Here is a 24,170-nt window from a genome sequence, read left to right as displayed (position 1 = left end):
CCTAAATTAAAGCCAAATGATACTTAACGCGAAAATTTCAGTTCGATTTGACTAATCAAGTGAAATATTTTGCGTTTAGCCTCATTTGGCATTAATTTAGGGTTTTTGGAAGAATTTTGTTACCAATAGACTGCTATAGGTATGCTTCTACACTATGTCAGCCCTTTTTTTGCAAATAGTGAAAATTTAAACTCTTGTTTTAGCAAAATTTGTTCGATATATTGATGTTTGATTACTTCCTGGGAGGAATCGCCTTCATTATTATACTTTGAGAATGCTCATCAGCTTGTTGATATTATTCAGTCTCTTTACAGAAAGGGAGGAGAGAGAGAGGAGAGAAAGATAAATTACATAAAATCCAGCAGCCATTCCGATATTAATTTATCTATCAACTGGGAAAATAAGATAAAATTAGTTTCATTAGCCGGTACCCGGGAGGAAGAATATATAAGCATATTATTTTTCTCTAAAAGCTTTTTGATTGTCTTTTAGAATCATTATAATAAAACCAAAAAGGACACTTCATTGCAATATGATATAAATCGTTCAGTGCAAATAAGAAAATTTCAATTCCAAGTCACCGAGTATGCTTTTAAAGCCAATCATTGAAATGGTGAAATAATAGTCTCGTTTTCCGCATTCTCAACAAGTGCTCTTGCGAAAACATACAAGCTCATCACCAACTTTCGTTTTTCAAACATCGTCTAATGCTCAACCAGTGTGGCTCAGGATGTAAATCCTATCAAATGAAAGAATGGAATGATGACACTAATTGAAAGTATGCATTAGCTGAAATGTTTTCCTTACCCAACTATGGAGTTGGCGAGTACCATAAAAAGGATTCCAAGGTAGACTTACATACTTAAAATAAAAAACGAAGCTGACAGGGTATCTTGTGACTGCTTCTGTTACGCACAAGTAAACCACGACAATAAAACAAATAGAAATATGCGCCCATTAAACTGAGCGAGGTTACTTTTATCAAGCTCAATACTTATCTCTTCAGTGCAAATCAAGATTCTTGTAGCTCTTAATTTGAGTTGTATATTATATGGCTTTATTGTTGCGATTCTGCACGCAAACATAAGTGCAAAAATTAATACAATTCAAGGCTGCTTGCGTTGGTTCTCTTTCAGCGTGAACATCAAGTGAAATAAAATATTCAGGAAAATTTAATCGGTTAGTTCTGTAAATTGAATAATGCCTTTTTCAAGATGAAAATACGATTTTGGATAATGGATGACCCTTCAATGATTAGTTTTTGCAATAAATGGGAGAAGAGGGAGAAAAAGAAATCATTTGTCCACTTATTACCAGAGGGCTGCAGGGGAGATTCCATTTGCTTCTAGGCGTACTGGAAAAAGAACACATTGGATCCAGAGTCCAGACTCTTAAAAACATCGACAAGAAAAAATACTCTTGATTTAATCGGATTTTTACTTAAATCAAGAACCAAGCCTTTTAATTTGAGCGGATTTCCTCTTGATTTAAACAAAAATCTGATTGAATCAAGAGTATTTTTTCTTGTCAGCGTTTTCAAGAGTCTGGACTCTAGATCCGATGTGTTTTTTTTCCAGTGCGTACTTCTCATTATTCGTGGGGTTTCTGGTCAGACGCCAGGCCAGGTCTATTTCCCACGAGGAAGCACATTTCCTACTCCTACGTACAAAAGCTACTGTCAAATCGCCTTGAGGCCATGAAAATATTGATCGCACGTGAATCCCTTCTGCTATCAACACGTGTGTTGGCATCATCGTCTCTGGGTGTCCAACTGTAATTCATCAACGATGACGTAATTATGAGAGACCTCTTGGTGAGGGAGTGGAATGGCAAAATTGAAAGAGCTCAAGGCTCTAAGGTAGGCTGCCATTAATACGGGAGCCACACCTTATGCGCCTGACTGTGAATCACAAATAGACAACGGAATCATCGCTAATATAGGTGCACTCTTACAGTAGCTCGCTGGCTTCTTGGGAAACCACTATGTCTCAATGCTCAATCATAGTCTCCATTGAATTTAAATGCGTCGGGCTCAAATTTTGTGTCACAGGTTCGCCGCAACGGATTTTGGCCAGAATTATGCAAGCAATCGTATATTTAGCGCAATAATTCGTTAGAGTTGATGAGAAATTTTTACCGGAGAAAAAGTTAGGGAGGCCCTTTGATTGAGGCTTCGAAGTAATTCCTAAGGCAGCCATTCATTGGGTTCTTCCATAATCAATTCCAAATTATATCTCGTCGTGCGCAGTTTAATTATAATCGGAGAAAACGTCATGTATGGTCGGAATGTTTCCAAAAAAGTTTGAAACCATTTCCTGAGACAAAAAAATAAAAAATAAAAAATAAAAAAATAAAAATCCGCGTGGCGGCAAAAGGGGGCGACAAATGTTTTAATTTTTTCAAATGTAGGTATCAAGAAAAAAAATTTGATTCAGAAAAAAAACCACAAATGAGGAAAGGCGAAAAAATATCTCATATCCTGAGAGTTAAAGTATAGTAATTTCTAATTTGTCCGTCTTTCGGTGATACAAGAGACAGCGCCTTTCATTTGTCTAGTTGAGAGAGAAACCAAACACGCAATGTGGCCTGGAGCGGCACGGCGCAGAGAGCAATAATGGCGAGAACTTTAGATGGAAAGAAGAAGCCCTATTGGCGCACCGGTCAGCATAAAACACATATTACCGCCTAGAAGACTCCATGAATACTTCACGCATTGCGTCAAAAAACAGTGCGGTCACTTGGTCAGCAGCGGTCAGCGTGAAACCCATAGCGCCTACAAGACTGTAGGGATACTTCAAGCATTGCGCCAAACACAGTGCGGTTGGCGCGGTGGCGGAAATTAAGATCATTAGACCACATTCATGTTTATTCTTATTCATAATTTTTTCGTTCTTTTCTTATAAATGAAAGGCATCGTCCACACAGAGATAGGTCTTCGGAACTTAATTTTTGAACAAAGTTCCGTGAAATTTTGCTAGTGTTGACAGGGCTTTTACAAAAAATGTGCCAAACGCGAGTAAACACGTCTTATGTACCCCTCCTCCTCCGGTACGTTCACCTGATGGTTTCTATGGATGTTTCAAAACGAATGAGATGGGGCGGCAAAATACAGGCGGCCCATGGGCGGCAAGAAGATAAATCCGGCCCTGTTTAAAGTACAATAATATTGAAATAAAGATATGTAAAATTTTGAGTAGAATAGAATAGAACATAAAATTGAAGAGTTTTTTTTTTGGGGGGGGGGGGGAGAATTTGAATGAAACCATAAAAGATACACATTATACTGCTTAAAAATTGTTCTCTGTGCGTCGAAACAGAGAACAATGATGTTTCAAAAATTTCATAAATAAAAGAAAGGCTATAAAATTGTTCGTTGTTACAAGTTATAGTAACTCTATCTCCTCTATACGATGCGTTTTCATTCAAATTTTAAATATCCAACGTACAGCTAGCTCCTCTCAATAATATTACATTCTCAACAAAAGTGGTTTGTGGGATCGATTTTGTTCACATATACTTTTATTTTACTTTTGTGCTGAGCGCACCTAGATCGAGGGTAACTTCGTCCAAGCCACTTCCGGCTGCAACTAGCAAGCTGACGTGCTTTCAACTATTGTGAATGCCTGTAAAAAATTATCTGACTTACACACCGCTTCCGCACCCCAAACTCACAATAAACCAGGTCAATTGAAAGCTCGAGGGTGTTCATTTCACTGTTAGAGATTCACTCGTATCATCGAAGCCGCTCATTTCCATTCATGAAAAATCGATACAACCCAAGGACTCGCTACGTGCAGACAGCGGCGTGGCGTGAACAATCGATTATCGATATTTCCCCATTTGAAGCTGTGGTAAAGAATCTATCAATAAAGTGTTCGTTACGAACACTCTGTTTATCGATTCTTTTCCATAGGTTTTAATGGCAGATCAATCGATACATCGAAAAACACGCCACGCCACTGGCAGGATACTTACAATTAGTCGCTATCCTATTTTTGAGGATTAGGTGTTATTTTTTTTACTTTCCAAGTATTCGTAATTTTGGCAACCCGGTAGAGATGAATAATGAGGGATAATTACGTTCGAACATAATAGGGCAAAAATTGTTTTTGACAGCGCTTAATTTTGAAATTAGACCACTGAAGCAAATTGATGCAGAATTTGTGACTGAAAGATTGATTAGTTAATCTCTTTTGCTCATCTTTTGGTCATGGCTCATAATTTACAGCCGTCAGCTCTATCGGTCATTGATCACCCGAACGCTGCCGTGCTATTTGTTGTTAACTATATTAGACATTTTTCGGAATATTCTGCAGAATTCGGCAATAAATCCATTAAACTTTATGATTTTGAGGTTTTACTTCTCCAATGTGGGATTTCAAATAGTTTGAAAGAATTTTGAACATACAAACGTCGATTAAAACATATCGACGGTGAAAGTCGGCAATCACATAACTCGTTTGCGGTGTCTGAAAATCTCCGCCTCCGCGTCATTTTTTTAAAGGAGAACAAATTGATATTATTTCTTGAAGTTTTTGCAGAATTTTCTTCGCATCGAGAAGAAAAATCATGACAGTTTTAGAGAATTGCCGTTGAGTAGTTTTCCATTTCAAAAATAAAGTATGACAGGAAGACTGCGACGTCGCAAACCGAGTTATGTGATTGCCGACTTTCACCGTCGATATACAATTTTTCATTAAGACACTCGTAGAAAGTATGAAGAAGAGTGCGTAACTGGTCAATAACTTTACTCTAGTCAGGAAAATTAGCCCCCTTCTAACCTCAGCTACACTGATCCGAAATCCTTGATCAACGGCTGTCACCGATGTACTATCTAGTCAATTTTTGTTTAGTTTTTAATCATTTATTTTTTATTATTTTTTTTCAGACACAAGTCGAATTTTGCAATTTCAGGTTTCATTTTGACGTTTCTATAAACAGTGTCAAATACGCATACCAAAATCAGACTTCGTCGAAGCGTCACTAAAAAATCTGACTAAATTTTCTATACTCCTTGTCATGAGTTGATCTCTATGTTTTCCTGAAGGATACCCGTAAAAATAAGTAATGCACGCCTTTTTTCTGATAGAGCAGTGATTATTCTTGTGATAATTTCGGGTGAACAACCGTGATTACTGCCGCGAGGATTTCGCAGCGTAATTAATTCCAAGACCCGTATTTCCATCTTGTCGCCTGAGTGGTCTTCAAGAAACGTAGGATGGGAGCGAAAAGCGAATAATTGTCCAGTAACGCTCGGAAGAATGTCCACCCATCATTGCATCGCCTTGTTGCCAATTTTAAGCCGTAAAATGCACAAATATTTTCATCCGCTCAGAGCACGGATTAAGAATTAAAGACCAATATATTTCACCATACCTGAACATTTAAATAAAGCTGTTCCAAATGCATTCCAGACAGGATTTGCCATGCTTGTTGCGATACGTACTATGCCAGACTTGCGGTTTACTTTGCAACTTTATAGTTTTACCACCCGACCTAAAATTAGGTGTCCTGGATCTGTGAAATTGATGGATAGCTTTTAGTGTGATTTTTAATTGAAAGTAGACTGGAGATGCAGCAACGCTATTTCACATCTTTTTCGAAAGTTCAACGCATGAACGTTTGAAAATGCTGAATGCATGACATGCTCGTGACCACGAGACAAACTTTTTTATGAAAACTTAGATATGTGGGTTGCATAAAAAAGGAGCCCTGTCACTTTGACACTACTTTGAATGAAATATCCACAAATGCTTAAATTCCCCGCAAACTTATTCATAGAATGTTGATGCACTGAAACTCTCAATAAACCATTAGACTGGTTATGAATTTAAGTACCTCAGTGCATGATTTCTCATAAAATGTTCACAAGAAACACGCTGATGGTGCTGCGAATGTTCAGAATTAATTTAAAAGTGAAAAACAAAGATTATTGATGGTTCTTCGATAATCAGAAATGGCGCTTTTGGAAAACACGAGTCCCATGTTTGCCATCCAGTTGGCAGCTGTGTAACGAGATCATAGTTTCACTCAGCTTCTTATTTAATATTCTCTGTTTAACAGAAAGGTGTTGAGGATTGCTTTCAATGGGTCCATTGAATCTGGCAATGATGACCAGACTGTTCTTAAGACGGACTGACAGCCTGATTGCGTCACGATTATTCACTTGTCAGCCCCTCCTAACCCCTTTCTCAGTTGTTTTCCCTTTCGTGTTTGCTCTGCTTTGAATGGAGTTACTGAGGAAATCTTCGGATGATTCTTGCAATCGAGATACAAGCATTGTCTTTAAGAAGAGAAAATAATTATCCAAACTTAATGTAATCACTATAGTGCTGTACTGCCGTGCTAATGAAAAACGCCGTATGAGCCTTCAGGCGTTGTCAAATTTCCTTTGATAAAACACGAATTTCCCAGTAAACTTATGAATATTTTCCTTCCAATTTTTTAGACAATTTTATTTTCAATTTAAACTAAAATACCTGAAAATTTCAAGGGAAAATATGCATTAATTTCGTCAAAAATACATGTTTTACCCAGGGAAATTTGGCAACTCTCGAATGTTCATACGGCGTTTTTCCTTAGCACGGTAGTATACAACATGGTTTCTTCCACCTTTGTATTTATCGAGGAGGGACATGGAGGAGTCGCTTCAATGCCGTAGAGGAAACTATCAGAATGCTCTACGATTGCATATCGATGGCCAAAGTGCGAAACCACGTATCTCCTTTTGCAACGTTACAAAATTCCTGGCATACTTTGTTTTTTCATCAGTATAGGGAACTTTTGAACGTACTTCTTGAAAACTTCCCTGGTTTTTTCTCTCAGTCAGCAGAATATTCTGAAGTCAAGCTACAAGATTGACTGCCTTCTCCTTGAAAAATAAAATAAGAGCGAAAACTTTAAAACATTACAATGGAGATACGTGTTTTTTTTTTAGTTTAGCCATCGATATATTTATACTATCTGTGGTGATGTTGCTGATCGCCCTGTTTTACGAAGGACGTTAGTATCGTTATTGGATGTGATTAACTTAGCGTTGAGAGGGATCTTATTATTTTTTGCTGATCCATAAGAGGATTCAACCATCAAATCAAGATTGTGTGCTTAACGCAACTGACCCATTGCCCTTTAAAACAAAGATGGATGATGGCGTCCACTCAATTACAACATACCATGCTTCTTTTCACCCACACAGTGGTAATTTGATTTATCACTCTTTGGTGGAACAAAGGTGTAGAAAAGAGCAGGTGTAATTTTTCTACTTCCTTCCAATCTTCTTCTTTTGTACAATTTGACTAAATGTTGTCCTCATATCTACTGCGAAGAGATATGTTACACTTAATTGCAGACGTTAAGGAAATACACATATGAATAATGGAAGTCACCAAATATTCACCTCAATTAACAACGTTGCAGTTTTTCCCTCACTTCTTTTTTCCGAAGAAAAATCAACCGTCTCTTCGAAATTCTCCTGATTTATTCTATGCATTCCTTCCAAATATTCTGTGGAAATCTCGAACAAGCCAAATTAAATACATATGTTATTGGACTTTTACCACTCGGAAAAAAAGTGTTAGGGGTTATCCCCTAAAATTGTGGTACTACCACAATTTGTTGGATGATACGGACATTTTTCTAATTAATTGTGGTAGAACCGCAACTAAAGTTAGGGTAGTACCGCAACATTTGGGCTAGTAACCTAATTTATTGGGGTACGACCACGATTAATTCGTGTACTACCACAATAAATTTGTGTACAACCACAAATTGGAAATGTCTATATCACACAACAAACTCGTGCTTTTCTCCATCCGCGCATCAACCCGGGGCATCATAAGAGCAAGATGACGAGATAAAATACTTAACATTCTAGGGAGACGGGGTTAGAGGAGAGCTTTAAACAATTATGCTTTTAAGTATTAAATCATAGGGACCTGCCTTACAAAAACATTAAGAGGGGGGGGGGGGAGGGAAAGGGTCCAAAAATCCGAAATTTAGCGTTCCGAATTTTATGAGGAGCCTCAAATGAAATGAGGTTCAATAAATTACTTTCACAGCATCAAAACCCATCGCGCGGTGAATAATAGCAAGGAATCCGCAGTGCAACCGATCAGCGAGCTATCAGAAAAAATTCAGAATGGAAACAAACAATATGACTAAAATAGAAATGCTCTGTGCGAATGCCTCTGGCGCCTCCGCTTCGCCCAGTGACCGACAAACGGTTGGATAAATTATTTATTTATTCTGGAGCTATTTCAGACGCCGCCAGGTCGAATATAGTATAAAGCCTCTATTCAAAAAACGGCCAAAAAAAGCTTCTCAGTCGTGGTGGCTTGGAGGGGGAAAAAATATTTCCTAGTGTGTTTTTTTTTTTTTTTTTTTTTTTTTTTTTGCTGGCGCGCGGCCTCCGAGCACACCGCACATGTCAACATGAGTGTAGAACATCAAAGTTTATTTCAATTCACAGGTGGACTGAGGTTAAGCGCGCGACAAGAACATGATTGACTTAACTAGCCGCGCACGACGAAATTAGCGGCCACATAGTTGCCAGATTTTGATGATAAGTAAGCAATTGTCTAGTATAATTCAACGCAAAAAATATATACTACACAAAAGAGCCCGAATAATTCAACTAAAAACACAAGATTACGGGTAAAACCAAGGCTAAAAAACAACAAAAACAAAACCTGAGATGTTTCAGGGTGGTTTCAACCATTTCATCAACCAGGAAACAAAAATATATAGAAAATTATAGAAATCAAAATCTTCAACCCCCATTCGTGGTAAAAAAAGTGAGGTTATCACTTTGTAGAAGAGGGGGTGGAAACCATCCTGAAAGGTCCCAGACGTGTTTGTTGTTTTCTAGCCTTGGTTACCCGTTTCCTTGTGTTTTTTTAGTTTAACGTAAAATATACAAAATATATCGTTCAATCTGGCAACAATGAGTAACCACCATGGCTGCAGCGCCGCCGGCGGGCACCCGAAACGAGCTTTTTATTAATTGGTACATTTTTCAAGATGACGTAGCTATAGCGCGGGGCCGAGTTAAGAATTTTCGGTAAAAACCGCCGACTTGCGTAAGGTTTTAGTTGGAGTTGGGTGGTTTTTGTTCGGGAAAACCGTGCCGTGCGGGCGTAAACTATGAGCCCGGCGGGAAAAAAGAAAATGAAAGGAGCGAATATCAACAGTCTCGCTCCGCTCTGATGTTTGGAAACGGTCCAGATCGTCATCGCGAGAAACTCAAACTGATGGACCTAATTTTAACTCCACCACTTTCATATTCCGGAGCAAGTTCAAGTACCCAGCGCCGAGAAATTTGGAACGGGGGAAACGAGGATGAATGACTTATTTTTATGACTGAAATACTTTCGCGCGCCGCGACGGGTCAATAGGGGCTCACTCAATGAAAACAGCTTTTGATTCGTGGTGCCTGTGTATTTGTCCTCTTTACTCAAGGAATTTAAGACCGGGGTAATAGAAAAATCGCAATTTAGAACTTGGAGAACGCCTGTTTCTATGAGTTTATAGGTCCTCACGCATTTTAAAGCGTCTGTATTCGTTTTTCATTAAAATTTGCTCATTAGCGGACCGGAAAAACTGATCATTGGCTTACCACTGGAAAAAAAAAAAACACATTGGATCGAGAGTCCAGACTCCCGAAAACATCGCCAAAAAAAAGACTCTTAATTCAATCAGATTAAAGCTTAAATCAAAAGAAAATCCGCTCAAATTAAGAGGCATGGTTCTTGATTTAAGGTTAAATCTGATTGAATCAAGAGTATTCTTTCTTGTCGATGTTTTTAAGAGTCTGGACACTAGATCCAATGTGGTTTTTTTTTTTTTTTTTCCAGTGTAAGGTGAATTTATAACAAAGTCAGCTAACATTGAGATGTCGAACAAATTTTGCAGTAAACATAGTTTTCATCGATGGTAAAAAAATGGATTTACTTCGCCTGAAAGTACCAGTCTTTTACCAAAAAATATCTTTTATTGACCCTAATAAACATTATAAACTTATGAACATTATTATCCTGTGCGCTCTTGTGCGCATTTTCTTACATCGAATTTAGAGAATTTTCTTTTCTTAACCAATCCCAGTACTTTTTTCTATATTGGGGCTCCTATGTGATTAGCCGTTCTCTCCATAAAAATCTCTCATATCCATAGAGCTCCAACAGAGTGGGTGTTATTTAGGAAATAAACAGTGGAACGATTATTTTTTTCAACAACGTAAATATGAGAGGAAAACAGCGAAAAATACCTATAATATTTTCGCGCGTGACTAGGCTCATTCGCATTAATCATTTTTGTTGCCAAAATATCTCACCTGGAAAGGCGGCGATAGATTCTCCTAGCCGTGAAAACTTTAACCGACTTTAAAAAAAAAAAAAAAAAAAAAAAAAAAAAATTACGAAGCTGGTGACTACCTTTAATTCATAGAAACTCAGCACGTTTTTGGCACGAGTAAGGTAGAGTTTATTACACCAGGGGCCATCAAAATTCATTCATGATCTGAGGCAGCCTCGTGACATGAATTTTGGGGCGACGACGGTGTGGGTGCAGGCGAAACTTTACGGTGATTGAACAGCAAAAGAGGGACCTCCCGTCATTCGTGGGTCATTTCATGTGGATCATTTAGCTCAAGGCCAGAAAAGTGATTCATCTCTACTTGTTTCATTATATACATACTGTAGGAGTATAGGGTGGCCGGAAAGTCCACTGCAGCCATATTGAACGGTCATTTTGACTGATTTTTGTTTTTGAAAATTTATTTAAAAGGAGAGTATGCCTGATGAATTTTTGTCGTTAGGGAGACTCCACCTATCTGGTGCCTCATCTGTGAGCTTTTTTCTCCTTTTTAATATCTAAATATTCATGGTCGAGCTTGGTTTGATATTAATTAATCCTCACTCAGAAGAAAAATCCAAATCTGATTTGAACTGTATCTTGCGATAAGGAACTAATTGAATCAATTATTTACAAGGGAAACCTTATGACATCATCCACCTCGTTGGTAAGTGCAATAAGCGTGCATTCTCCATTACATGCTGCAAGTTTGCTGGAGGTCAACCAAAAGTGGGGGTCATCCTTTATCGATGATCGACCCAATTTTCACGATCATCGGTGAATGATGACTACTTGAAAGATGACTTTCAACTCAGATGCAGCTAGACTTCAAGTGTGTGAATCTAGCTATATTTAGTAGCCGTGTTAATCGATGAAGTTCGCTGTAATGTAAACAAACATAACGTCACCATATATTAAAGCCAGGGTGGTGAAATGTGGTTGAGTGCTCTTGAAATCAAAATTGCCCTTGCTCGATGAGTTATTAATTGATCTATGCCTCGACTCTTATGACAAACTCTCCATGCGAAGATAGGGAGCAAATACATTGACAGGGCTGCCACTTTAGTTGAGGACTCTAAAACTGAAAACACGGCAACCCTGCAAATGCATTTGCTCCCTATCTTTGCATGGGGAGTTTGTAGAGGTGGACTCTCAGGATAGCGTGGGATATCCCCTCCATTTTGACCTCACTTTGAGAGCTTTTTTTGAGCTTGGGAGTTGGTTTCAGAGAAAACCAGTGGCACCATCGTGTCTCTCGCAATTTTTCACATAAGAATCAATAGTCAAATCGCAAATTCCTCACACATGCAACATCTCCATTGGCGCAACTGACCATCACATCCTGGCATGCGTTCGCAGATTTCCCACGACGATTCGCGGGCGGTTCCTCTTTTCGCGAAGTAGACCTTCCTGCCCGCCGCTCATCCGAGTCACATCCGTGGGCAAGGTGAGCGAGGTGGTCGCAAGTCGCGAATGATTCACTTTTGTTTTTATTACTCATTCCACTTCTCCCGCGCAAAATACCCCGCACGCCCCCCCCCCCCCTCGACGTGATGCCGTGACGCGGACGTCCAACGCCCACGGCGGCATTCGCCACGCCGCGCCGCGCCGTAACGCAGCGGCATCCGTAGCCGCCGCACAGTGGATCGAGTCAATGGAAGAAGTCGGACATAGAATTTTTGACAAAAATTGTGAAATTTTACGTTTATCTCATCACAATTTTAATTTTAAGGGGTGCTCTTTACAGAAAATGGTGACGAGAAAACCAATGAAATTACTTTTAAAACATCAAAATTCCGTATCAATGAAGATATATGCTTTGCAAGTTTTTAAATCATGTCTGACCTCTACCATTGACTCGATCCACCGTGCGCCGCTGGAAGTCGTAGTAAATGCCACTCCTTAGTGCCGCAACCTCGGAAACGAGTTGCCGGATTTCGTCGGAAATTGAATTCGAAATTGCCGCCCAAACACTGAACAGAGCTGAAAATTTCATTATATTCCGTGAAATTTTTTGAAATATAAGAAAACAGTCAAGAGATCATGAAATACTTAGAAATGTGAATAACTTGATTTAGGATTTTTGAAAGGAGATTATCATGAGTCAAATTTTCAATTCCTCGTCAAATTTTCGGGTTCCTGTTGCGCAATGTATAGGGCATTCCCGGCGTGTGAAAATTCAATGAATTAAGGTAAAACAAATTAAGCCGAAAAGAAATTTCATTTTTTCATGTCCGTGTTTCAATCTTTTGAGAATGTTGGAGCCTAATCATGGTGAATATTTGTTGAATGAAAGTGCAAACCCTTTTTTTTTTTTTTTTTTTTCTTTAAAAAAGGATGAGAGGAGGGGGCGACATAGGCAGAAGCTGAGATAATAATTTGGATAAAAATTTGGGTAAAATTCTGTAAATCTTGGAGATAGCCTTGTGTGCTACGTCTTGAAAAGAATACTTAAATAAACAGTAGGGGGACGCAGAAAAGGGGCAAGTGTTACCTGAACTCCAATTTTGGACCTTTCTTGTGAACAACTTATGAGACAAGGAATGCCGCTGATTTTTTACCATCGATTCATAATCAAAACATTTAGTCTCTATACTTTGCCGTACTTTAAATTCCATTCATCAGCGTTTGAACCCTCACTGAACTGATCAATAAATGGCCTCTGACCACTGTCTTAGAGATCAACCTTGATCAATAAGTAACTTCACAAGTAACGCATCTATCGAACAAGGTTATTAAATAAAGGAGGGGTAAAGTTGTCACACAAACAATAGATCATTATTCTTCTCTCCAACGTATTTACCCTTTTTTCGTGTCAAAATGTATTCCATTATGCGTCTAATATTCGACCTTCTCTTTGCAGATCCTGACCATCATCATCTTCTTCCTCCACTACAAAAGCTTCGAAAGCAATGACACCCACTCCCTGTTCCTCAGTACGGCGACCTTTGCCGGGTACTTCATCATTATGCTGGGGTCGTTTGTGGGATACTTGACTGGAAACCCAATCAACAAGAAAATCGTGAGTACCTCTAATACTTGATCATGGGTTACCGTTACTACGAATTTATCTCTTAGTTTTGCACTGTTTACACGCGAAGGAGGAAAAATTAAAGGTTGAAACATGAAGCTCACCAAATGCATCCTCGCGGTTTTCGGGCAAAGCGAGCCTTGATGAGCTTTTTTTAGAGCTTTTAGAAAATAAAATTGAAACCATAAGTAAACTCATTGTTGACATTAATGGGACAGCATTTTGCAATTAGGAACTATCAATTCTGGCTCACCTGAAAAAACACTTATGTGCACAGGGAAACTAATGGCACATACGTTGTTTTTTAAACCGGGCCAGAATTTATAGTTCCAAATTGCAAAATGCAGTCCAATGGATAAGTGTTTTTTGGCCGTTAGTCCGAGTGGCACTAACTAAAAATTAGCATCACTGGACAAAAATGTTTAGTTGGTTGAGTTTCGCTCCCAAGTTCATGGAAAAATCATCATCAAAAGGAAAATTTAAAGCTGTCGCAACATCTTGATGAATTTAATCAAAAAATCTCTTCTGATAGGTGGATTTTTCTCTTACTTAAAAATTAAGAACTTGCTCAATGTCAAATTCACGTGTGTAGACAGTGCTTCAAAACGAAAGAGTTGGATAAGGCGCTGAAGAAATTGGTGGAGGAGGTATCTTAAAACAAGATCAAATGAGGACATAGGAGCATGTTGTGATTTTGGAATATGTTTTCACTCAAAAAGAAAAAAATAAATAAATAAAAAGTAAATATTTTCGCATGCATGCATCACAACTCATAAAAGTTAGTAATAAGTTATTCCAGACTATGGCTCTTATTCGGAAAACATTACTTGTTTTGAAAAGTGGCAAATTGTTCAAGACTTAGAAACATGAACTCAGCGATGAATTGTTAGTACCAAATAATTACAACACACAATTTTGACACTTATTTCAAGCCTATGTCTATGCAAATTCAAATGATATTCATCGTGGTTTTATAGTAAAAAATATCCATTATGATTTTATTCTTTTCATATGAAGAAAATCCATATTTTGAATTTTACAATCCGTGTACATATAGAACTTTCTATTTAATTATTAGCGTTAAATTTTCAAACATTTAGCGTATAAATTTCCTGCCGTTATGTATAACTATTTTTCAGCTACCTAAATATCCGCACTAACACTTGCAGCATTTAGTGTGCATACAGCTTCTTGGCATCGTCCCTTGAAAATGCACGCTTGTTTGGTTTAAGATCTGAAGTTTGCATTGCATCTTTTTCACTTATCACTAACACATCTCTCCCCAATGAATTCAATTTTTTCCGAAATGCTTCCCGTAAAATATTTTCGGGTAAATCTGCATAAACTTACTCATTTTATTGCTTTGAGGAATTGGTGAGCATTTAGGTACTTTAGGTTGATTCAACATGAAATATTGAATTACTACACAGTTAAAGTTTGATTTCATCGCAACGCAAATCGCATATTCATACATTTTATGCATGTAAAGGGCAACGTTTTATACCACTTCATTTTTCGGAACATTTAGCCTGAAGAACATTGACTTTTATAAATACTCGTGTGACAAATAAATATATTTTGCTTGGAATTAAAACGCCAACGTAATGACTGAGGCAGAAGTTTCGTCGTCGACTCGCTGAGGTTGAAACTCCATTACTTCTGGGCTTGAGTAAGGGCTGCATACTCTAGCCCCTAAAAAATATGAAATATTTCACTGAAATTTCCGATCTTTCATTTCTTTCTTACGCTTCATGCCACCCTGAGAGAGAGAGTATTCGCGCCCTTGCTCCCTCATTTTATTGACCGGGGTGGAGAAGGCGTGTTGTGGTCCGCTTGAATGTCAACTTCTTGCACGTTGGTCTGAAATTGGTTCGAATCACGAAAAAATAAGATTAGTGATTTGCAGGGTGCTACTTTTACGTTTGGTTCTAGGTCAAACTCACAAATTCGTAATGCGCAGGAATCGTAAATCGCGCCTACGGAAAAAGTTGTCTGCGGAGTTGAGTTAAAATGTAAACAACTCACTCGTCGTGTTGCCGGCTTTCGACAAACAAATTTTATTTTTCGGTTCTCTTCAAATAGAAACAAGGAAGTCACATGGCTCAATTTATCGTATTTCTATTCATAATATCAATAAGAAGAAAAACTGTGGCGTTTAGTTTTTGAACATCGTTTAAAACGTCCTTCGATAGTTTTAGTTTGCATCCAAGGACAGCGAACGTGGATAACATTTTTTTTTTTTGGATCAGTAAGAATTGCAATTTAAAACGTCTGAACAAGAATTGCAGTAAAAAACATTAAATCGGGTAAAAATAACAGTAAAGAACGGGTTGTGGGAGAATCAAGTTTTGTGGTGGCTGAGCCTCGCAGAGCGCCAGAGAGCGCTATAAAAGCGACTATAATGTATGTATGTAACAGGAAATCCTATTTTTTCATACGATATTTGGACCGCGTTAAAAGAAAGGAACCAAGCCACATCAGCTATTACCAAATTTAATCGAGCAATTAAATTTTACCTGAAAACGGTTGTGCGGATTTTTGTGCAAATTTCAGTGAATTTTCTCCATAATTCAAAGCAAATTCCTTACAATTTTCAAAGGAATCTGCACAGACGTTCTCTCGTAAAAAATGTAATTTCCCTGTTAAATTTGGCAATAGCTGATGTGGCTTGGTTCGTTTCTGTTTAACGCGGTCCATTTCTGTCATTCAAAGAGACTTCCATGTCTTCTTGAGGAAATTTTCAGTTTTTGACAACGAAAAATTTCGTCGGGGAACCATTAACTGGAAAATGTCTCTCGGGATAATGGGGCGCACAACAATTAATATACTCATAAGATCCAATTTTTAAGTGCGTTCTAAACGGTTGAATTTTCGAAAGTGAGGCGCGTGTATCATCGAAATATTTGTCTCATTTTCTCCCGTCTCCCTCATCTAAACTTGCTTTTAAGTTATATTTTTGAGCTACATTTTGTTTTTGAGGAAAATGCAACCCGGGGTTTTTAATCGATCTCGACGTCCTGTCTAAAATATTTAAATTATCTGCATTGAAAAGTTTGTTTCATAATTACATCTCATAGATTGTATTTGAAGATTCACATCGGTTTGCTCAAAGGAAGTTCTGTCAGCGTTAATCAATTAATTATACCTGTGATTGTGATATTCGACTCTTTATATCTCCATTTATATCTCCAACAAAGAACTCCTGCTTTTATTACATCGACTAGTATCGCATGACTATAGTTCAAATTCGACATTTGCATACCCTGATATTGGTTTATTTTTTAGAGAAACTTCTTTTTATTCTTTCAACTTTTGAGTCCATCGTTTGAATTTTACTTTCACCTCTAACATATTAAGATCAGTATAATCGCCGTGTTCTAACTGGGTTATCAATCATAAACTAAATCGCATGAGCCAAATGGTGTGGTTATGTAGTTCTCTAATTTTTACGCAGCTTGGAGCCTATTGGAGATTCTTCTGGGATTCTTTCTTTCCGACAAAGTATAGGTACTAATAATGCAGGAATGCATTTAAAGCAGTAGCATTGATTAACATAACCAAATTTTACAAGAAAGAGTCATGTCTTAGTACATTTTAGCCCAAAATCATGAAGAAAACGAGTGAGGCTGAGTGACTACTAGAAAAACAAATAGCACTCGTGAAACTAGAAGAGGGCATTGAGATGGAGATTTTTCTACTCTCTTTCTCTTATTCTTGTTTCAACACCACGGTGAGAATCCAACATGCCTAAGCCGTAGTTTAAACATCTAGAGAGCACAAATTGAAACCTAAAGGATCTCCGAATTTCCTTGCGAAACAAAAAACTGCTGGAGTGCAGACAATGCTGCAGTTACTTGCAAGAGAGCAACGAAATCTCCTTGAGGCTTAAAATCAAAACAAAAAATTAAAGAATGGAAAAAAGAGAAAGAAGTTGTTTTTCTTTATGCGCCTTTCCATTTCTTTACTTAACTGTAACAATTTTCCCTTGAACTAAGGTGGACGAGGAATAAATAATGATTGGAAACCCATAGAGGTCACTATCAATCTCCTGAGATAAATGTCAATGGAATCATTTAAACAAACAAATGCAGATTCCTCAACCTCACTCAATACTTCGATAATATGCATGTGATAAGGTGCTCGAATCATTTTGCTGAGTTTTGTCTCCTCGGTGAAGTTCACGTTGTGCAGGGAATTTTTTCGCCGCTGAATCATTAACGTTCGCTTTGATTAATTAACGGCAACCTCGCCTGCAGCCTGCAGCAGTTTCTAATAAAGCATCGGTTCGTTTTACTTTCAGGACCTGTTTTTCGTTGTCGTCGGAGCCATTTTGTTCTTACTTTGCGGTTACTTCGCTATCGATCATTTCTCGCACGGCCTCAGGCTTGACTCCAAAAGCACTAACCTAGGTCTCACCAAGGGTTGGCTCGCTGTTCTCAACGGAGTCTTTTTCGTCATTGACGCTGTTTTCACTTACCGAGGCGAATAAACTTAAATATCCAATCAAATTTCCCCTCCTACCTCTTTTTAACTTCTTCACTTCTGAAAAATGTGTATCAAATCAACCGCTGGCTCTCAGAGATTTTATACACATTAGTTCCCAATTTGGAAGGAGTTGTCTTCTTCACTCATTAATGAATATACGAGTGAGCGAAAGTTCTAGACAACTCTTTCTCTCCTTTTAAATGAGTACTTTACAAAAATTCCCACCTTCTCAAGCTGGAAATCAAGAAAACACACAGATCTGCGACCAAAGTACCCATCCAGTATACCTTCACCTCATCTTTCACCACCTATCTTTATGTAGTCTCTCATTGAATTCATTTTTCCCCCAAAGGGATGTTCATCTAATTTATTTATTTAAGACGTATTTATTTATTTAAATAAGTTTAATTTAACACTTGCATCGGATTCACTTTCGGCCGAGGAATCATTTCGCTGATGTTAACTGGTTTTTCTAAATATTCAAGTGTATTCAGGCCAGGTGCAATAATTGGAATTTGAGTCATACCAACACTAACATTTGTAGTATTTCTGTCTACTGTCTACTCCTTCCATGACTTTTTGAATGATCTGTCAGGGTAATATTAATTGCATTTATGTTACTCTTTGCATTTACTGAAAATGCTCGTGATTTTAACTGTTATACCTATATATTTTAAAAAATTCAAAAGGAACAAATTTTAATATATTTTATTTCTGCATTTTCCAGTCAGCATTTTCATGTTATTTTCAAGATAAACTCAGTAGCTTAGTGATAGGGAAATCTTCAGTTTAATGCATTCAAAAAACCAAATTTCTGTATAACTGTTTTCAATAGAATGTTAGTCACTTCCAAAGAGGCCTTTCAAATAGATCGTAGTAACCCTCTCCGTTAAGAGCAATTAATCAAACTTATTGAGCCTTTTTTTTACTGTAAGTCTTAACTCTCCTTCCATTTGAGCAGATAATCACAAAGGTTTTTGCAGTTCCTTATTTTTTTTCTTCTAAAAGTATAATTGTTTTTTTTAATCGACTTTCATACGCATTTATCTGTTAAACGTTTTGCATGCCACTTTTTCAGTGAATTTTGTTCGTTTCTAAAATATTTATTTATTTTTCTTAAAATAAACCTTTCTCTTTTAAAAAGAACCCTTTGTTTCTCTTTATTTCTGAAAATATATCAATCTCCATTAGATATTTCTATCCTATTAAGAAGAGATTCACTGTAATGCCTGAAATGAATACTGAAACCCATGCTCTTCCATCAATGGTGAAATCAAACAGTCAATATAATTGAAACGTAGAATTGAACTAACCTAATATTTACTTGTGAGTCGATACTTACTCTCTGAATGATGTTGAAATCTTTCCTGTTTCTCGAGTCAATTGATTGGAACATTAACGAATTAGGACTAACCGAATGAACTTCCTTCTTTAACAGTCTTCCGCTGGGGAATATAATGAAACTCCAAGTTTGTAAGCTTGTCCTGAAATTTTAACTATTTTCGAACTCAAACTAATGTATCGTGATCTCATTTCGTGCCAAGTGTAGTTTGACCCTCGCATATTTATCGCTCTCACGCTAAAAAAATCGATTTTGACATTGAGGCCTGGGATACAACTATTCCTACTCCAAAGATGTCTATGTTGCATACACGAGTGTTTGAAGGCGCTCCGGCTCTTGTTACTTTCCATAGTGTAGCGTGTGCTTAGCGCACTTGAGTCAAATCGCTTGGTATGAAAATACACTGACGCACAGTGAAACGAAAACTATAGTAAATCTCCTGTCAAAACCTGTCAGTATAACTCCTAACTTTTAATCGATGAATGATTCTCCGTATTATGTACTTAACTACCCTTGCTCGAAAGAATCGTGTTGAAGAATGCCGATGATCCCAGTTCTATAGGGTTAATTTATCATCAATAGCGGAATAAAATATGAATGTGTAACTGAATGACCTATTTTCCGGTCTCTTGCCTTCCTCGGGGTTTTTCCGACTCTCAATCTAACACGGGACCAGTTGTTTCTTGGCTCGAACTCACGCGCACGCAAACCCGTCTCGAGTAAATGTTGTTAAAATGCCCCCAATTTTCCCGTTTTAGGATTTGTTTATCGTTGTCTTGGGCGCTGTTCTATTCTTACTATCCGGTTTCTACGTCATCAACCACTTCTCTTACTGGGCCTCGAGCAGGCCGGTCGCTACGTTGGGTCTCATTAAAGGGTGGCTCGCTGTTATCAACGGTATCGTCTTCATCATTGACGCTGTTTTCGTGTACAAAGACGGAGGTTCTTCCCGCCATTAACAAGTGTGATGCTTTTGCAGGGAACATGGCACCCTTCATCTATGCTTCGTCGCTTAGAGGAAAACCAAATATTTTAGATTTTAATAGTGAAAATTTGTAAATTATTTATTTAATTTATTTAATGTCTACATGGCGAATGGAGTTAATGGAAACATTGGTGGCACTGCTACTAGCAAGATGTCAAAAGAAAATAATAGTGCATTTATAGGACTACTTCATGTTATTCGTACATGTTGGACAATATCATATATTTTAACACAGAAAAGACTGCTTGATCTCGTAATGGAATCTCAAATGAAGTGAACTGGACACGTATAAACAAATTAGAAACGTTTTCCATTGGAATCAGTGCGTAGTTTGGAAGATAGTGAGTATTTCACAAACAATCACCAACGGAATAAATTTTCACTGCAAGGAATTTGGTACAAGCCTTTTTGTTTAGCGTGTAAATATGCTAAAAAGGGAGAACCCCTTGATTTCTTATGGGCCTCCAAAGTTTTTGGTGCAAGTAATATCCAAGGAAATATTCAGTTTAGGTAATCGAAATTTTTGTGAAGCAGGCATACACTGAGTTGCGTATTATTTACTGAGACTTTCGATTATGTAAACTTAATATTAATTTTTACGACCGGAAACTTTAGTTAATTTGGTTGATAACTTCCTAAATTAACCGAAACTCCGGTCATTGTGACCCACGCCCTTTTTTGCTTGAAGATCGATACATCATATGTAAATACCATTGCTATTTCATTAAACAGATAATCATTCCAATTAAACTATCTCGAGCGATATCAACTCCTGAATCCATCGTTAAACAGTGAAAAAATCATTCTTTGAATAGATTTTGCCATGGATTTTTATGGACACTCGAGGAATTGTATAAATTCTGAGGATAACTTTTAAAGGCAAATGCCTCTGCAGTGTTATTTAAGTATCTAAACAAATATTTAACAGGTTTCATGTCAATTAAGCGTGCCCTTATAAAGGCTTAAAAAAGTGCTTTTCGCTTCTTGCTTATGCCTCCTCTAATGCTTTAAACTTCAGTTTTTTGTACGTTCAACAATAAAATCTAAACATCCACATTTTGATGATCACTCGTAATCATTCTATTTTAATGCAAAATACCTAGTAATTACCGCATAGTTTTTAGCTCCACCTACTATCCATTTATTTTGTGAGACAACGTATGACATTCATGACATACGGCAAAATACGGCATTTCTGCAAATCGGTGTGTCACACACCATAAACAAATGTGTGAAAGTACAGACTTTAGATAACAGAAATCGAAATTAGTGAAGCTTGGACGGATCTTGAAAGCGACTTTCCAGAATTGGTTGATGATCACAATTTAAGATATGTCATGAACTTGCGTTGTTCTCATTCGTGGATTTTGGTTGGTATCACGGAAAAAAAAGTGTCGGGGGTTATCCCCTAAAATTGTGGTACTACCCCAATTTGTCGGATGATATGGACATTTCCAATTAATTTTGGTGGCACCAAAGTTGGGGTAGTACCGCAAAATTTGGGTTGGTAACCTAATTTATCGGGATACTACCACAAGTAATCGGGGTATTACCCCAATTAATTGGGAATGTCCATATCATCCAACAGTTGGGACTTAAACCCCGACCTGCTTTTTTCCGTGATGGTTTCATTTAAAACCAATTCATTATGAACAGAGCGAACATAAAAAATAAAATCCTGTAGAACTAATCACTAAACTGTACTAAATTGTGTGACCAGCGGATGAATGGGAAATCATACTCACCGGCCCATTTTAAATAAATATATCCTGCTGGCTTTTGAAGTGAAGCTAATTTATGTGTTACTTGGTTTTACAACCATTTTACCGTTTTTAGGATCTGTTTTTCGTTGTTTTGGGAGCCATTTTGTACCTTGCATCAGGTTTCTACTCGATCCAACACTTCTCCGGTTGGGCGTACAATAAAGACCAGGCAAACCTTGGCCTCACCAAAGGATGGCTTGCTGTTGTCAACGGAATTATTTTCATCGTGGATGCCGTCTTTGTTTACCAAGATGGCGGATTTTAAGTTAACCCAATTTAACATCTTAATAAAAAACCGTCCCATTACCGGATGTTAAGCACACTTATAGGTATTATACATTCAGCGGTAAAAGCAACTCGCAATGGAACTCTAACTTATTCTGGATTCATGAAGTAGCAAAATATTCTTACTAGCGTATCTGTAATCAAAAATTCCATGCATAACTTCAGAGGTAAAGGTAATAAAATGAGAACAATCGGAGATAAACAGTTTTTTAATATTCAAACATGTTTTGCGGTAAAACTTCGACCGTAAACCTAGAGAGATAACCGACCATTGTTCCGTAAGACTGAGATTTCGACGAAAACGCCGAATAAGTGTGCTTAACATTCACTGACTGTCCCATTTTTGAGAAATTTATCAGATTAAAATATTCAAATCCGGGAAAAGGCGTCGTCCTCCTTGTGATAATGTGAAAATATAAATCTTAGAGAAGCGAAGAATTTGAAGTATAAGTATGTTTGTATAACTGGAATGAAACTTTGAGGGACCGTTCAGAGCGTAGAAAAGTCGTCAACAGTAAATATTTGTGGTATGTATAAAGTAAGAACAATTAAATCTAAAAAGTGAAACCAACGAAGGGATCAAAATTATTTTGTACCTGCTGTATAGTATTGAATTCTGTCTACTTAATAATATTTATTTTTGTTATTTATAAAATTTAAATATTAAATAAAAATTCTAAAATTTCTAATTTATTACCGTCATAAATTAAATACGTTACATTGTAAATATTTCGCTTCTCATCGTTCAGTAAACAAAAAACAATCATCACTAAAGTAAAACCACAAAATAGACCCAAGTGAGAGGTAATGCCATCTCACATTTAACAGTTAAGTAGTTAAATTCGATTTTTATTTCTGATCATTAAATGATGATTTTCGTCTGCTAAGAATTTTGCTGAGTGTTTTTTGATACTCAACCAGTCAGATCATCGTAAAAATGTCGTCGATACTCCCTTCTTGCCTTAATTTTTCTGACCATTCGTGTCAAATCTTTTATAAATGATACAAATTTTATACAAAGGCTATCAGGAAAGATGCGCACATTTTTCAAGCCCATTACAACAATTAATGCTAAACCTAAAAGAAGTTAGTACACCGACCAAACAAAATTGTGTTCAAATCAGAATAATTTGTTCGTCTTCCCAAACAATGTACAGTTTCTTTTCAAAGTACTTTTCTTCCCTCGAACACATATTTCCGTATTTCTCGTTTTAACTCTGTGATCATTCCCAAGAATTAGATTTACGTTCATTGTTAAATTAATAATCTAAGTCATCTGGAAGCATCTTTCTTGATAGCATTTAGTTCAAAATAAAGAGTATATCTGTTTTTTTTCAATGTTGTTTCTTGTCATTTGTATATTTATTTTTACAAATAAACGTTTCACTAATCGTGAATAACACCTTTTTCTTGCACTCAGACCCACCGTTTCATTGATGAAAGATTAAAACAGAGAAACATTCTTTTGCGTTTTTTAGCACATTTGCACTGTAGTTTTGATTGATACGTTTGAAATTATTTTAGCGCCATAAGTGAAAAAAAATAGTTGCACTAAATATACAGTAAATAATTAGTTAGGAGCTAACGCGCATAATTCTAGGGACTGATTATATTCAGAGTCCAGTGGCGACTGGCGTGGCGTGAATGATCGATTATCGATATTTCCCCAATTGAAGCCATGGTAAAGAATCGATTAGGTGATCGTTACAAACACCCTATTTATCGATCATTTCCCATAGGTTATGGCATAAACTATATCGACGGTGAAACTACCAAACCACGTATCTCGGTTTGCGACGTCGCAGACTTCCTGTCATACTTTATTTTTTAAATAAAAACTACTTAACATCCAGTCTTGAAAATTTCTGTGATTTTTCCTCTTTGTGCGGAGAAAATTCCGTGAAAGTTTCAAGGAATGATATTAATTTGGTC

General features: G+C 37.2%; 1 protein-coding gene across 2 annotated transcripts in view; it reads left to right on the top strand.

The window, feature by feature from the left end:
• LOC109041925 (uncharacterized) overlaps positions 1-23,638 on the top strand; it is a 46,620-nt gene extending 22,982 nt beyond the window's left edge. Inside the window, exons 3-4 of one of the 2 annotated variants that reach the window (XM_019058433.2) lie at positions 13,211-13,369; positions 22,027-23,638. In XM_019058433.2, the coding sequence (XP_018913978.1) occupies positions 13,211-13,369; positions 22,027-22,218 (351 nt within the window). In that variant the 3' untranslated portion in view covers positions 22,219-23,638. Of the gene's footprint in view, positions 1-13,210; positions 13,370-17,678; positions 19,010-22,026 lie in introns of those variants that run through there. The other variant, XM_019058443.2, reaches the window with a different exon arrangement.
• Positions 23,639-24,170: the final 532 nt, after the last annotated feature.

Source organism: Bemisia tabaci, chromosome 6 (genome assembly GCF_918797505.1).
Source record: "Bemisia tabaci chromosome 6, PGI_BMITA_v3".
NCBI classification, from domain to species: domain Eukaryota; kingdom Metazoa; phylum Arthropoda; class Insecta; order Hemiptera; family Aleyrodidae; genus Bemisia; species Bemisia tabaci.
This window is presented reverse-complemented; position numbering and strand designations above follow the sequence as displayed.